Source organism: Hirundo rustica, chromosome 20 (genome assembly GCF_015227805.2).
Source record: "Hirundo rustica isolate bHirRus1 chromosome 20, bHirRus1.pri.v3, whole genome shotgun sequence".
NCBI classification, from domain to species: Eukaryota; Metazoa; Chordata; class Aves; order Passeriformes; family Hirundinidae; genus Hirundo; species Hirundo rustica.
The window spans coordinates 9890185-9906331 of record NC_053469.1 but is presented as its reverse complement, the minus strand read 5'-3'; the positions used below and the strand labels follow the sequence as shown (position 1 = coordinate 9906331).

Here is a 16147-nt window from a genome sequence, read left to right as displayed (position 1 = left end):
TCAGTGCTCCTTGCCCCAGAAGAAAGGACCAGAGCTGTCAGTACCTGTCCAGCTCTCACTGGAAAGTTAAAGTGGAAAACAGCACCACTCACCTCTGCAAGGTAAAGGAGGCAGAACTTGCGATCTTCTGAACCTGCAGAGAAGAAAAACCGGGATCAGAGCAAAGCTGCAGCTGCATTTCTGCAAGTGGGGCCACTGGCAGAGGAACTGGCCAAGAGACAGCGCTGAATGAATGTTTGCTGTTGTCCCCCAGTACCAGGCTGTGACCTGGTGATGTATGTGGCATCTGCCAGGGCCGGGCGGGGCGGCTCCTGCCGGGACTCACTGCCCTGGCAGGGATTCTCCTCTGGGTCTCTCCTTTGGAAAAGGGTTTGGTTCATTCTCAGGCCACGGGCAGGCTCTGCTGCCCAACCTGCCTGGGCACATGCAGCCTGAGGGAGCTTCCCAGGGGCTGACAGGTCCTGCAGCACCCACACAGCCACGCTGGGAACCCGCGATGGGTCTCTCCATCTTCCCCCTGTGGGCACTTGGCTGCCAGGAGGACTGAGAGAGGAGCTCCTGTTCCCACCTCCCATTCCTAGCTTCTTGCCCCAAGTCCTGGGTGATCCTGGTGGTCCTGCTGTCTGTCCCAGCCTCCACCAGTGCCAGCAGCTGGGGCAGTGCCTCTCCAAGGGGATGGAGCCAAATCCCAGAGCAAATGGGAAGCAGCAGGCATGGGGCAGGGGGAAAGGCTCATCCTGCTCTTTTGGGCTGGGGCAAACTGGGGAAACTTGGGACACTGGGGAAACACCGCCAAGGAACTGGCATTTCCACAGCTTTGTGAAAGGAGATGTGCTGGGGACAACACAGTGGCCAACTCTGCCATCCACTTCTTGCTAAATCGCGGAGCAGCCCAGAGCAGCTCCTCAGCATGCTGCCAGATATCCCAGGAGATGTGTCAGACTGCAGCTGCTCCACCAGGCTGGTCCCTGCAGTCCTGCCTCACCTGCACCCAACCAAAAGGCATGCCTGAAGATCTGCCCTAGCCCTGGTGTGTCCCCAGCCTCAAGGGAAGGCAGCTCCAGGCATACCCCAGGCTCACGGGGAACATGGAACTGCCCCAGGACAGGGTCACCTCAGCTCTGGAGCAGGACATCCCCTCTCCAGGAGCTGGCTGGCTCCCTCACAGCAGCTCTGCCCTTGGCAGCGCTGTGGTGCTGCTTCCCCAACACTCCTAATGACATTATCTGTGCCAGGAGCTGTGGGCTGCAGCCTGAGCATGGCTGCAGATCCCACTGGAAGTGGTGTCAGGACAAGCTCTGCTTCATTTCAGCAGCCTGAGCTGCTCGATGGGAACAGGCTCTGCACAGGGCTGGAAACACCCTGTTCCCTGGAGGAAAACAATTCTCCCGCTGCAGGCAGCAGCCCAAAAGTCCAGATAAGAGCTGGGACCCACTGAGGGACTCAGGTGCCTCTTGAGTCACTCCCTGGGCAATGTGAAAGCCATGAAGAAGCGGTCTGGAGCCCTTTGCTGGGAGTCTATTCCAGCTGCCCTTTGTGGGGTCGCAGCTCTGCCTCCACTGCCAGCTTCAGATTTAATGCATTTTGCAGGACATGGGCTGGAAAATCCCTACAGGGACACCAGGACACTGTGTCACAGTGGCTGCTGGAGCCCTGCACCACTGGAGTGCTGCTGTGACCCTCTCACGTGAGGAGCTCCTGTGTGTTCCCAGGAGCTCCCTGTGCTCCCCCAGGCGAGGTGAGGGAGGAAAATAATTCCCCTGGCCCCAGGGCTGCCCCTCCAAATCCTCATTCCCAGACAGGGAGGGATGCTGGACCCTGCAGCAGGTGCAGAATGGGTCTGGCTGGAGCCCATCCCTCACCTCTGCACACAGAGAAACACCCACTGCTCCCCATGGCAGTGTCCGAGCACTCCCAGCCTCTCTTCCATAACTCCCAGCAGGACCATGGGGAGCATTTTCCTTGTGAAGCCCATCAGAGCCCTTCAACCAGTGCTTTTTCCTTCAGAAAAGGCAGAGTGTGGAGCAGGATCTGTGCCTGCTGCTGGCACACCACGAGTCCAGCACCCCTCCTGCTGCTCCTGGGCTGGGCTCTGCTCTTCCCTGCACCAGGACCTCTCCTGGCAGAGCAGCTCACAGAGCACCAACACATCCCAGCCGTGTTTCCTCAGGAGCTTTAACCAGGTTTTCCCTGCTGGTGCGAGGATCTTCAGTAAGGAGAGCTGATGTTGGAGTGTAACAGCCCCAGGAATGACCCCGCTGCTCTTGGGCCTCTGTGGATTCCTTCTGCAATAACAAGTGATCCTGACAAGGTCCCAACCCACCAGAATTAAGTTCCCTTCCAAATTCCTCTCCACTGAGCTGTGAATCCTGGCACCAGCAACTGCCAGAGCCAGCAGCTCCCGTTCCCTGTCCCTCCAGGACTCACTGCTACTCATGGCCCAGCAGCTCAGTGCCCACAGGACACATAAAGCAGGGAGGCAGTCTGGGCTAAGGAACAGCTTAAAAGCCATTTTCTACCAACCTTTAGGGAGAACTTCAGTAATGAACTGGCTGCCCATCCCAGCAGCTGGGCTGGAGGCAGGGCCGATCCCTGGCAAGGCTCAGGGGAGGCTGGAGGGCGATGGCAGAACCAGGCAGGGCAGACCTGGGCGCAGATTTTATCACAAACCAGGTTTGCCAGGATTCCTTCCGTGTTTTCAAGTCTCTGGAGGGTCAGGATGGAGCAGCAGAGCCCCAGAGCAGAGCAGATGTGCCCCAGAGCCCAGAAAAACATGGGAGAGGCACAACCTGGCACTGGAGAAGTGGCAGATGCCCGGGATGATCCCCCAGCTCTGCTCCCCATACCTCTCGTGACAACAGCACAGCACATTCTCTCAGCCTAAGTCAGGGAAAAGCTAAATGGAAATAAGCAGGAGGAAAAAACTCACTTGAAGATATTTCCTTCTCTTCCTGATGTGCTGTGGTGGGGCCTGGCTTGGCTTCCAGAGTGCCGTGAACTGTCCCACTGCCAGGCTGGGCACGAAGCAGAGTGGGAGCTCTGTGGGGACATGTCCCCTGTCCAGCTGAGCCCCGTCCTGCACACCCACACTGCCTCACCCAGCACAGCAGCAGCTCCCAGCACCGCTCTGCCTCAGCCCCTCCCCAAGGAAAGCACCCGCCGCTCCCAGGGTTTGGGGGTGCATGCCTGGTGTAGGGTCAGCAAGAGGGGAAAAGACAGAAGCTGCTCCTGCTCCTCTGCACAGCCCAAGGGCTGTGGCAACGCCCTGGGGAGGGCAGGCACCCTAATCCCAAATCCTCACCTCTGCCCAGCGAGGCTCTGCATCCAGCACCCAGGACAAGGTGCTGCCAGGCCCTGGAGGGGACGCAGGGAGGCTGCCGAGCATCCAAACCCGGCTGCCAGCAGGGGACAAGCTTGTGGGGCACACGTCCCTGGGGGAGTGTGGCAGGGTGCAAGGCCTGGGTGCTCCCCAGCATCCCAAGGAAGGACAGAATGCCTGTAAATGCCACTCTTGACCCTTGAGCATCCTGGAGCTGCACAGCACAGCAGGTTGGGATGGCGAGGCCAGTGAAGCAGCACATGAGGAGCCCTTGTTGGCAGGATCCCAGCTGGGGATGGGGCTCCCAGTGTGGGGACAAAGGAATGGGGACAAAGGAATGCTCCTCTCTGTCCCAAAGCCCAGCACACCCACCCGGGGGGGAACCAGGATCCCAGCGTGTGGAAATTCCCACAGTGCCCTGCGTCACCGGGAACCGTGGCTGGCTGCTGCTCATCAGCCTGGTGCTGGCCTTGTAAAGCAGGAAGAGAGAGCATTGTGAAGCAGATCAGACTGATTTGCTTTCGCACAGAGCAGCGAGCGGCAGGAACAGGAAACAGCACAATGGCCCTGAGCGCACCGGAGATGTCTCAATTGTTGGAGGCAGCCACACGCCTGTTCCTATTCATGTGCCACTCAGTCATTCAGGAGAGCAGCAGCAAATCCCTGCCAAAAGGGACAGACATCTTCTTGCTCTCTCCACCCGTCTTTGAGGCGGCCCTGCCCGAAGCAGGAGGGTTTGGGCTGCCCAGACAGCTGTGCTGGATTCCCAGCGTGCAGGGGGTGGGTCAGTGCTGCAGGGATGCCATCTCCTCTGGAGAGCCTTGGGAAGCTATTCCAGACATGATCCAGCCAAGTTATTATAACAAGGAAAGAAGTGGCAGAAAACTGCTGACAAATCCACTGTGCCTGAGGTGAGGAGGCACAATCCTGCGCTGCTGCAAACAGACCTCGGTGTGCAGAGCCAGGAGCAGCACCAGGGAAGCTGATTTCTCCAAGCAGGTGGAAAGAACAGAGCTATTCCCCAGCCTTTGGGAGCAGCCAGGGGCAGCACGCGCACATGGTCCAGGAGCTGACCAAAAGCACTTTAACGAGGAACAATTCCTTTTGTCCCTTCCTTAGAAATAAGCAGTGCTGAGAACACGCTCAACAAAGCCCAGGGAGGCTTCAATGGCTTTTCTCAACGGCTCGTGGCTGTGGTGCCCCATCTCCCTCCCTTGTGTTTCTGCTCCCACCAAATAGGTCAGGGAATTCATCTGGAAAGAGAAATGTTGCTGGAAATGGGCAATAACAACTGACAGGCAGCCTGTGGTGTCCAGCACTGAGGCTCAGAGCAATGTGGGGCACGTGGAGAGGCACAGTCCATCCACAGAGCTCATGGCTCAGCTGGGAAAAGTCACGGGAAGCAGCAAAATTCACCCAGTAAAGGATCTCTTCAGAGAAGCAGCCCAGATGTGGATTCATTGTTTTTGGTCAGAACCACAGGAGACATAAAGACATTGGCTCATCACTTCCAGAGTAATTTGGGTTGGAAGCGCTCTGGTGGGCTCTGGAGTCCCATCCCCTGACCAAAGCACCCAGAGCAGGGCACTCAGGAGTCCTGAATGCCTCCAGGCATGGAGATCCCAAAACCTCTCTGGGCAACTCAATATCTGACCAACCTCATGACAGGGAAGTTTTTCCTTCTATCTCATCCCAGTCTGCTCCCCGGGCTCCCAGGGCAGCTGCTTGGGCTGGAGGAGGAGCTGTGGCACAGTCAGGTAACTGTACATAAAATAAGCCCCTACCCAAAAAGCAACCACACCACATAAGGAACAAGGTGAAACTGGGCCCAGGGCCAAGAAGTGGCTCCACCGTAGCAAATAGGATGTGGTAAAGCAATTCCCTCATTCCTCTTTAGACCATGAGGAGCTAAAGGGAGTCTTTTGTACTGCCTGAAATAACCCATTTCCAGTCACCCCTGCCCGAAAAGCTCTCTCTGAGCCCTCAGCTGGACACAAAAGGCGTCAGCCAAGGTGCAGAGTGAGGGCAAGGTCCCCAGCCCTGCTCTGAGGGTTTGCTCTTTCCTCCCCAGAGGGGTGAGCAGGGGGATGCATGTGAGCAGCAGAGAAACTGTGGGCGGCTGAAGAGAGAAGTAGCAAAGCAAAGCAGCAAAGTAAAGGTCATCAGAGCTCAGCCAGCCACCCTTGGGGCCAATCTCTGAACTCCCTCGAGGCACCACGGGGGACACCTCAAGCCTTCAGTTCCCTTTTCCCAGCCTCAGGCAGTCCCTGCTGTCACAGTGACACCAGCCAGGGGAATGGCAGCCCAGATCCTGAGACATGCACCCAAAAAGGGCCTGGGGGCTCCTGGGGTGCCCCAGGAGATGGAGCCCGGGAAGGATGACCTGCAAGCACCGGCTGGATGGCACTGGGAGCAGCAGGACAGCGGGGTGCTCTCCTGCTGCTGGCCAGAAATCTTTGCAGCCTTTTTGGATGCATGTCTCAGGATGTCTCAGCAGCCAGAAAACCCCACAAAAGTCTCCAATTGCTGCTGCAGACACTCACCCTCCTGGAGCTTGACACTCTGCAGGTACAGGGGATTCCTCAGCACGTTGCAGCGCCCGGGCTCATCCTCCTTGGTGAAGAGCAGCAGGTCGGAGTAGACGAAGAGAGTCACCTGGAAGCACAGGAGCAGCAAAGGAGAATCTAGAGGGAGTTCATGTCTTGGCACTGAGACAGTGTCCTGGAAATGTCCTCTGCCCTGGGGAGAGGCACCAGCCTCAGCAGAGAGCCCTAACCAGGGGGCTGATGGCTGCTGCACCCAGCAAGCTGCAGATGAGGCTCCCCTCACTTGGAAGGTGCCTCCTGAGGCTTGTGGAGTCCTGTGACAGGAGGGATAAACCTGCCCGACAGTCCCACACCACACAAACACACCCTCTCTGCTCCCTCCTGTCACTTCCCACTCACACAAGTTACAAATCACAGCAGGAGGAGGGAATAAGTTGCCGACTAATCCCAGCACACTGCAGAAGTTGCAGCCTGAAAGCAAACCTGATCACTGTGAGGAGCTTCTCACGCTCCTCAGTGAGAAAGTAAAGTTTGGTTTTCACAAGGGCAGGACCCACAGAGAGCAGCTGCAGTGGACAAACCTGACACCTCAACCACGGTGGGGGTGGAAAGGAAACTCCAGCCCAAGTGTCTGCCCTGAGCTGTGTTCCAGCAGTGCCTCAAGTGTCCCAGGCACTGGGAGCTCTCCAGACCAGCGGGAAAAGTCCTGCCTGAGGTCCCCAGCCCAATCAGTTCAGATTAATGGGACTTTTAAAATAAGGAGGAGTTTCTCCTCTGCACAGAAGATCCTGGACACAGAAGCCTCCCAGGGATGAGAAGCTTGGTGCCACAACGGAGGTGTGAGCCTGCCCTGCCCTCCAGGAGCTGGGGCACACAGAAGGCCTCAAAGATCACAGAATCATGGAACCATGGGATATCCTGAGCTGGGAGGGACCCCAAGGATCACCCAGCCCAGCCCCTGTCCCTGCACAGACACCCACCAACCCCACCCTGGGCATCCCTGGCAGCGCTGTCCAAAGGCTCCTGGAGCTCTGGCAGCCTCGGGGCCGTGCCCATTCCCTGGGGAGCCTGGGCAGCGCCCAGCACCCTCTGGGGGAAGAACCTTTCCCTCATCTCCAGCCTGAGCCTGCCCTGGCCCAGCTCCAGCCCTTCCCTGGCTCCTGTCTGTGGTCACCGGAGATGCCAGGGAGCAGCTGCAATGTGGCAATGGCACAGTGGCACAGTGGGTGCCAGACCAGGGTGAGGGCCTCGGGGTGCCCCCCAAAGCCTCCCACAGCAAAGGGAAAGCTTTGCAACACTGAGCCACAGCAAGGAAGTGTTTGTGTCCTTTTAGCAATGCTTTTGCAAAAGGAGACAACACCCAGAGTCCCAGGGGGGTGGGAGAGAGCAAGAGAGGTGACTCTGCTCCCACAGGGACCAGGTCCCAGCTGACAGCACAGTCTGTGTCCGTGGCTGATGGACACGTCCTGAGGAGCACAAGCTGGGTAACAGTTATCACGTGCTGGGGAGCCTCACATCAGGGAAGAGCATCTGGCCCCGAATCCAAAACCAAGCCCTTGCCACAAGATTTCTCCTTGCAGTGCAAGTTCATTTTTGTGGGATTGTCAGTAAGTACAAAGCTGCTGGTGGAGCTTTAACTGACAATGAAACCAGGGAGGGGCTGTTCTTCTCTGTGCTATTTGGAAAATCCCTTCCTCTGCTCTCAACACTCTGCTGGCCTGGTGCCCACATCCACTCTCTTCATTCCTTCTAGTCCTGCTGGTAATGCAAGGAATAACCAGGTAGAAACTGCACTGTAACCTTCATCTCACGCCCACCTTGTGCTAAAAAGTGACTTTTCTGGGACATGTCTGGTGCCATCAACCCCAAAGAAGAGATGCTGAAGGGATTTTGGGAACAGCAACCCAAAGTGAAGGAGATAAAAGGATGATCAGCTAACAGTCACACAGAAATGGAAGAAAGAAACTGAAAACCTATTGCCTGTGAAAGTTTAAAGGGTAGAAAAAATATTTGGAGCAGCAGGAAAATCACTTCAAAACCATGCAAGTTTCAATAGGGAATCATGGAAATGGAATTACAGGACTAAGTCATTACAGGTAACATTGAGCTTTTACAGGAAGATGGGACGGATTGTATTTGAGATGCAGAAGGTAGAAGAGGTTCTGCAAGAGCATCTCTATCAGATGCTGCCTCCAGGAAGACACTTGATCTGAGAGCAGTACATAGAGGTCCCTCTGCTCCTCCAGGCTGTTGGGAGCAAAAACAAAAGTGCCCCTTCCACCTGCAGAGGCAGAACAACACCGCGGGGCCTGGGGCTCTGGCAGACCCAGAGGTGAGAGCTGGACACATCCCCCACCTGAGAGCTGAGGAGGGGACCCAGGGGTGACCCCAGGGCAGCCGGGGTAAGGGGACACTGGAGGAGTAACGTGGAGCTCTGCCCAGGGCTGCCATCACACACTGACAGGCTGTGACCTGTCTGTAACAACCCTTGGCAAACAGATCTACCCTGAAAAATCACAGGGCTCATAAAAGCCAAGAGCAAACAAACAACAAACACCACGTCTGGGCTCACCCAGGCAAGTCACAGAGTTCTCCAGAGTTGCTCCTTGGAGGTCAAAGTAGCTTTGGATGTTTACCAGGAGTAATCTCCTACCCCAACGCCAGAAGTACAAGCGCTGACAGGACAGAAGGACCCCCTGAAGTCAGACATGGCACCCTGGGCTATTGCTGGAGTGATCCAGGCCACATGGCCACGGTCACATGGACCTTTCAGGGGGGGTGAACAGATTTTACAAGGGGGAAAAAGTTGTTCATAGAGGCTGCCTCCACACTGCTCATGTGGGTGTGCTCTGCACCATGGCACACAGCAAAGCCTCTTCTGCTGAGGGACCTGGCCAACTACAGGACACCACCAGCACTGGCACAGGAGGCAGGGACACATTTAAAGAGTTTCCTGAGGGAAATCAGGAGAAACTGAAAGCCAAGAGGGAAGGTAGGAGCAATGGGCCATTGTGCTGCCCAAGAGAGGATAACCCTGGGACTGCCCCGGGCAGGAGGGAGCCAACATCACCCCTTGGAAAGAAAAATATGGCAACAAAATCACTATGAAAAGGTGCCCAGAAATGCAGCCCTGAAGAGAGGAAGAGGAGAAAGCCTCCTGCTCCACAGAGAAGAGCATCAACCGAGCCAAGGCCACCCCTGAGGTTCCAGAACTCCAGAAGGCCCATCCTGACCTGCAGACCCTGCCAGAGTGGCAGAAAGGAGGGATGGGCAGGGCACGAGCGTGGCTCACACCGAGCAGACACCTCAGGGCTTTGGGAGGCCCCCAGGTCCAGTGGAGATGGATGGACAAGGCCAAAGCCCACGCTGGACACCTCGTGTGCCATCACCTGCTGGCTGCTCTGGCACTCCACGGGCTGGAGGGATTCAGGAGCCCATAAAAGCGGGAATTGCAGCAAAGTCTAGACAGGATGTGATTAAGGCCTGAATAAGGATTGCCCCAGAGGTAAGGTCAGGGAAAGGACAGACACTGGCAAGCCTCCAGAGAGATAGGTTGACACCTCCAGGAGATGTGAGAGAGTTTGCTCAGGGACAAGGATGCAGTGCCTGGTGTGGAAACTGCCACGGGAAAAAGATTCTGGGGGTTCAGGAAAAACAGAAAGGAGCAGGATCTCCAGCTCCAGGCCCTGCACCCAGGCCCTCCTCTCTTGAGCTTCCCAGGAAAAGCAGATTAATAACACACAGAGAACAGTCCTGCAAACCATAGGAGCCCAGCTTGAGAGAGGCTGTGTGGGAAGAGCAGTGGGGGAACAGAAAACTTCATGGAGCAAGGAAGAAAGGACTGATTGGACACAAGACAGCCTCAGTCCAGGCATCAGAGAAGGCTGGAGAGGGAAAGAACTCAAGTCCAGCAAAGAGAGGAGTCAGAGCCCTCCTGCCCCAGGGGAAGCTCTGCTGTGTCCAGGCTGTTTTAGAGGTTCAGGTTCTCTCCCCTCACGGCCCAGCAGCACGGAAGCAGACAGCCCTGCTCTGCTGGAGAACGGGAGCCTGGCATTCCAGAGAGACCGCAGGGTCTGAAGATTGAAGCTTGAAGCTCCACAAAGCCTTCCATGGCCATGCCACACACTCAGACATGAGAGAGCCCTTCCCAAGGGCCACGGGTGACACGCCAGCATTGCTATCTCCACTGTCACTGCCAGCACGGGCTCAGCACCACGGGCTGTTTCCCTTCACCACTTCTTATTTCTCACCCCACTGACTCAGCCCCTCCTGCCCTGCCCTTGTGCCAGACACCACAGCCCCAGGGCAGCAGCATTCCCAAGAACTGCCTCACATTCCTGGCCAGCATCCTGCCCTTTCCTGGCACCACCTGCAACAGAGAAACCCTCTCCCAGTTCCAGGCTCATCCCAAGAGCATCGTAAGCAGAGTCCTTTCCCTGAGACATTTTCCTCCTGACCCTGCCCACTCCTCCAAACACACTTGTCCTGGGGTTCTGCATCACCCCCACATGCACAAATACCCCACCCAGGCTGCAAACAGCATTAGTTATCCATAAATATTCCACATTTGGCTGCTGTTCCAAATATCTGAGCCTGACCTGAAGGCAGGTACCTCCAACCCACCCAGCAGGAGCTCCCTGACTTCAGCTGGACTCCCAAGGCACCCAGCACAGCTGTGCCACACACCAGCAGTTTACCTGGGTTTCATTCTTGCAGGTGCCCAGCAGACCCTGAGCAGCACAGGACAGTAGGGCAGACAGGGAAAGGGGTTTAGCTACAAGTTAGTGCCAAGTTTTCTAATCAGTCACATACTTTGATGCATTTTCATGCACTTTTTGGCATGAAAAGTGATTCAAGTCAAAGCAAGGGATGAATTACACCATGAAAATCAGAAAGAGAGAGAACTCAGCACAACCCTCTACTGGTTTGTACTGGGCAGTTGATGGGAAGTGGCCCTGGGTTTCTGAGACTGGCCACCCAGAAACTAAAACAAGGGAATTAAAACTTCCTCTACAGCTCTGGGAAGATGATACATTGTTCACTCCAACTGAATTCAACTCCAAATTACTCTGTGAGCTCCTCTGAAAGTACCCCAGAAGAAATGGCCCTGGTTAGCAGTGCATGAGGGGGCTCTGCCTCTCTCCCAAATTCCAAGGCTTTGAAGACTTTGCAGTTGGATGCAAGTGAAGCCAGCAGCAAATGTGCTCAACACATCCAAACTCTGCCAGTTTGGATGGTAAAAGTTGTCTCATCCACAGGGTGCCAAAGTGCTGTTGTATCCCCAGATTACCAACAGCTTTCCAGTAACGTGGCAGAAAAGTCGAAGTAAGAAGAATGAGAGGAATTTGGACAGGACATGTGAGCTGTTTCAGGAATTGAAGTACTGAGAACATGTGTAGTGAGTTCTCTCTCTGGTTCTAGCACTGGGTTGTGGATTCTCCTTCCCTAGAGAAGCTGCAAAGCCATGTGGACATAACCCCAAGTGACTCCAGGGGATCCCTGAGCAAGGGGATGGGACTGGATGGCTTCCAGTGGTGCCTTTCAGCCTGAACCATTCTGTTATTCTGTGCTGCTCTAACCTGGCACAAAATATCCTTAAACCTCCTCCTCCTCAGTCTGCTGGGCTGTCACTGATGTGCATTTGCCACCCACAGTTTCCTCTCTGTGAGCCCAAAGGCAACAGGAACAACAGTTGATTTCTAGCACAGAGGAGTTTCGACATTTAGTTTATCCCACAATAAAATGACCAGAAGTCTTTCCAAGTATTATATCAATATAAATACTGCAAAATGAAACATTTCCCTTCTCAGTGTAATGAGGTGTCCCCTCCAGTCCCTTCTCAAAGTCCCCTCCAGTGCCTAAAGGGGCTCCAGGAGAGCTGGAGACAAGGACAAGGGTGTGGAATGCCAGGACACAGGGAATGGTTCCCAGTGCCAGAGGGCAGGGACAGATGGGAACTGGGTTGGAATCCTCCCCTGTGAAGGGGGTGAGGCCCTGGCACAGGCTGCCCAGAGCAGCTGTGGCTGCCCCTGGATCCCTGGCAGTGTCCTTTGGGGCTTGGAGCAGCCTGGGACAGTGGGAGGAGTCCCTGCCATGGCAGGGGTGGGATGAGTTTAAGGTCCCTTCCAGCCCAAAGCATGGTGATTTTACGATTCAATCCTCTATGTCAGACAGCAGAAGAGCAGGTTTGGAGAGCTCAGACAACGTGGAAGAGTTTTACCTGTGTAGTCCTGTTCCTGCTCTCATGAAGGAGCAGCTCCTCTGACAGCAGCAGAGTCCGGGCTGGGTTGCAAAGATCCAGGGGCTACGTTTGGATGGAAAATTAAAAAAAAAAAAAAGAAAAGAAAACAAAAGAAACAGTCAAAGTTTCCAGTGGTGGTGTGGTTTGTGAGACACACTTTCCACCCACCAAACCCACTCTGTCTTCACTCTGAGCTGTCACTCACTCGGGGAGAAGCCACTGTGCACTGTGCTCAGGACACAAAGTCTGCAGTCCAGTCAGAGGAGCAAACAACGCCCTGCACTCACACCCACGTCAGCCCCAGCTGTAAAAGACAAGCAGCCCTTGCCTCTGACGGGGGCTGCTCTGCACAGGGCGTTATGGGTGGCCGTCAGCAGGAAGCACAACCACAGTGCTGCCACGCCAGGTTCCCACGTCCCTCAGGCACCAACATTTGTACCTGATGGCGCGCATCACTCTTCAAGCAACTTCTAAGAACTCCTGTCCCTTCTCGTGCCACACCCAGCTCCCCAGTCAGTGGAGGGGAATGGGACGGGTTCAGGTGTCCTGGGTGCAGAACAAACCCTGCACCACCAGCCTGGGAGCACCCCTGGGAGCAGCACAGCGGGAACGGGAGGGGATCTGCACAGGGCCCTGCAGATAAGACAGTGCAAAGAGGAAAAACCAGCTCCTGAAGTGGCAGATTCCCAGGCACAATCCAAGGTGAGCTTTGGGAGTAAGGAGGCAGAAAGTGCCAGCTGTGATCCTAGCAAAGGCTGACCATGCAGAGCCCAGCGGGTGAACACAAGCTGAGGGCCCAGGCAGGTGCCATCAGGAGGAGGGAGCTGACCAAACGCCTGACCCAGCTCCAGCCCAGCCCACACTGGCCTCAGGATGGAGTGACATGAATGTGAACCGTGGTTTCAGCCCAGAGGAAGTCACCAGGCTGAGCTGAGGTGACGATGCCACTGCCACTGGCATGGGAGGACAAAGGGCTCAGAAAGGAAGGGATTCATCAGCAATGTACTAAAATATATGGAGCAGATGAGATTTTTGGGTTTCTGGCCATATGAAGAACAAAAGAAAGGACACAGAGGGAGCTAGAACTACTACCACCAAACTCAGGGCTGTTTTCTTAAAACACCTCATGGAACTGCTCCCTGTTGAGCCACTACTGCTCTGAGTCCTTGTCCTCTGCTCTGGAGCCAGACTGGGAGAGCTGGGGGTGCTCACCTGGAGAGGAGAAGCTCCAGGGAGAGCTCAGAGCCCTGCCAGGGCCTGAAGGGGCTCGAGGAGAGCTGGAGAGGGACTGGGGACAAGGGCTGGAGGGACAGGACACAGGGAATGGCTCCCACTGCCAGAGGGCAGGGATGGATGGGAGATTGGGCAGGAATTGTTCCCTGGCAGGGTGGGCAGGGCCTGGCACAGGGTGCCCAAACTTTAGTGTGACCACCAGCTAAACTCAAACCCCTTTGTTTGCACACACTGACAGCACAAAAAACCCTCAAGAAGAACCCGATCTGCAATTCCAAAGTTATCTCTGAAGCCCAAAAGCTGGGACACCTCCTCCTGACCCAAGCAAGTACCAAGGGCCAGATCTGAAAGCTGAAAAGGAGAAAAAAATCCAGCACAGAATTGCTTGGGCAGGACACAATTCCCTTGAGACAGCTCCCAGCACTGTGCCAAGTACAGCCAGCTCCAGAGGAGCTGAGGATGACAGGGACCTGCTGGGAAGCAGAACTTTGCACAGCAGCCTGGCCCCAGCTGGGCACTGGTCACATCCCAGCCCCTTTCTGGCTGCACTGACCTGCACAAAGATGGGGAACACCAGCACCTTGGGAGCCAGGGTGACGTAGGTGCCGTAGGAATGGGGGATGTGAGGCCTCACTATGGTGCAGTTCTGGTAGTTCCCGTAGCTTTTCATGGTCTGCACAGTCTTCATCAGCCTGGATTTCCTCCCGGAGCCCGTGTTGGATTTCCCTTTACAGCCATTCCCTGCAGGGACAGAGGAGGCAGAAGGAAACACAGAATGAGGAGGCAGCTCCAGCTCTGCCCATTCCAGCTCAGTCCTGCTGTCCCAGGCTGAAGGAGGGCATGGAAATCCTGGGGAACTGCTGGGGAACTGCTGGAGCCAAGAGCTGCAGGGACAGGCATCACTCAGCTATCCAGGTGTCCCAGGGATTCATGAAATAACAGCACTGATTCCATTTTTTCTAATGGGAAACAAGATGCCCCTGGGTGGTTTTGCCCCAGAGCCGCTTGCTTGGTAGCCCAAGGACTTCAGTGGGTGCCACCAGCAGCACAGACACAGCTGGGAAGGGACAAACAGGACCCCAGGGAGGCCACAGCAGCTCTGCTTCAGGCCAGCACATCCCACCAGGTGCTCTGCCCTCTGCTCTGCCCTCGTGATCCCACCCAGGGACCCCAGCACAGGAAACTCGTGGAGCTGCTGGAACAAGAGGAGACACCAAGATGCTCCAAGGGCTGGAGCCCCTCTGCTCTGGAGGCAGGCTGGGAGAGCTGGGGGTGTTCGTTTGGAGAAGCTCCAGGGAGAGCTCAGAGCCCCTGCCAGGGCATAAAGGGGCTCCAGAAGAGCTGCAGAGGGATTTAGATTTTTATCCACACAAGTCCTGCTGCTCTGCATTCTGGCCATGGAAGTTAGCAAAATGCAGGAATGTCATGACATGGGGCAGTGGGTTAATCAGAGTTCACAGAAGATACTGAGATTGGAGGTGCCAGAGAAAGAGGCAGAAGTTACAAACATTCATGGCTGGGATCAATCCCTGCTGCTGCCAGCAGTGGTTATTCAGACATTGGGTGTATTTATAAAGGATGACCTCATTGTTCATGAGGCTGGCATCACATCATCCTCTGTTTTTCAGCATTACATTCTGGGGCTGGAAAAGGTCTGAGCAGCCTGACTGGCTTTCAGTCTGTCCCTCTCCCCTGAAGAGAGTTATCCTCACTCAGAGGAGGGATTACAGGAGGCTTTCTCCTGCACACTCCCACCTCAGCTGCTCAGCAGAGCCCAGACCATGGATGCTGGACACCAGCAACCTGTGCTCTGCCCTAAAACTCACAGGCAACAGAAACTGAATGGCTCTCTAACCAAAAACTCACATCTTCAAAAGAAACCCCACTGAAAAATCAATGTATTTCCTTCCTCACTCCTCCTGTAGCTGATGAACTGAGCTAGCTCGGGGTTGCAGGCAGAGCTCTCCCCTGGCATTGAACACATCCCAGTGAGGAGCTGGAGCATTCTCCTTTTCCCCACAGGGATGTCTCAGAACAGGGATGAGCCTCCCTCCTGCAGCTCCCTGGGGACCCCCAGCACCCCTCCTTCCCTCCCTGCAGCTGCCCCGAGCTCCTGCTCCCACCACAGCAGCTTCCTACCCTCGCACTGTAACAGATGCCCAGAACCTTCCCAGGCAGAAATGAGCCAAAACACTCCTGACCATGGCCCGGGGCAGATAAGGTCTCGTCCAAAGCAAATACACAAACCTGCCCGGCATTACATATTCCATTAAGTATTAGGAAATAGCACATTTACTCCCAGATAAAGGCAGCAGAGCCGGCCAGCGCTGGGCTGGGAAGCCAGCTCGGCTGTTTACTGCCTTTGCTGGGGGGACCCTCGTGACCTAAGAGGTTGTTTCCACCTCTAAGTGCATTAATCCTTACATTTTCCCTTTTCCCTGGTTGCGCTGCCAGATAACATCGAAGCACAAGAGACAGCTCAGCACAGGGCAGATAAGATCTGTCTGGGCTGTTCAGGATTTGCTCTTGCTCTTATCCCTAAATCACCTCGTTTTATCAGAGGAAATAATTACCTGCACAAGTCCTGGCACAGAAACACACCCAAATGTCAGCTCCTGTCACTGGGTGGGCAGCTCAGTGCTGCCACACTTCATCCCTGTTCAGGTTAACTGATACCTTCCTCCCCCTGAACTTAACATTAAATAATTAAAAACAAATCCATAAAAATCCAAAATTTGTTACAGGAAGAAGCCCAAGCCTTTCAAATCCCACCCCACTGTATGAAAAGTCCCCGTGGCACAGCTCATC

General features: G+C 55.2%; 1 protein-coding gene across 3 annotated transcripts in view; it reads right to left on the bottom strand.

Annotated features, from left to right (window-relative positions):
* RGS3 (regulator of G protein signaling 3) overlaps positions 1-16147 on the bottom strand; it is an 80052-nt gene that overhangs the window by 40980 nt on the left and 22925 nt on the right. For all 3 annotated transcript variants that reach the window (XM_040083306.1, XM_040083307.1, XM_040083308.1), the window contains 4 exons: positions 13893-14080; positions 12086-12169; positions 5863-5974; positions 93-133 (listed from right to left, as the gene is read on the bottom strand). In XM_040083306.1, coding sequence (XP_039939240.1) covers positions 93-133; positions 5863-5974; positions 12086-12169; positions 13893-14080 — 425 coding nt within the window. The remainder of the gene's footprint in view (positions 1-92; positions 134-5862; positions 5975-12085; positions 12170-13892; positions 14081-16147) is intronic.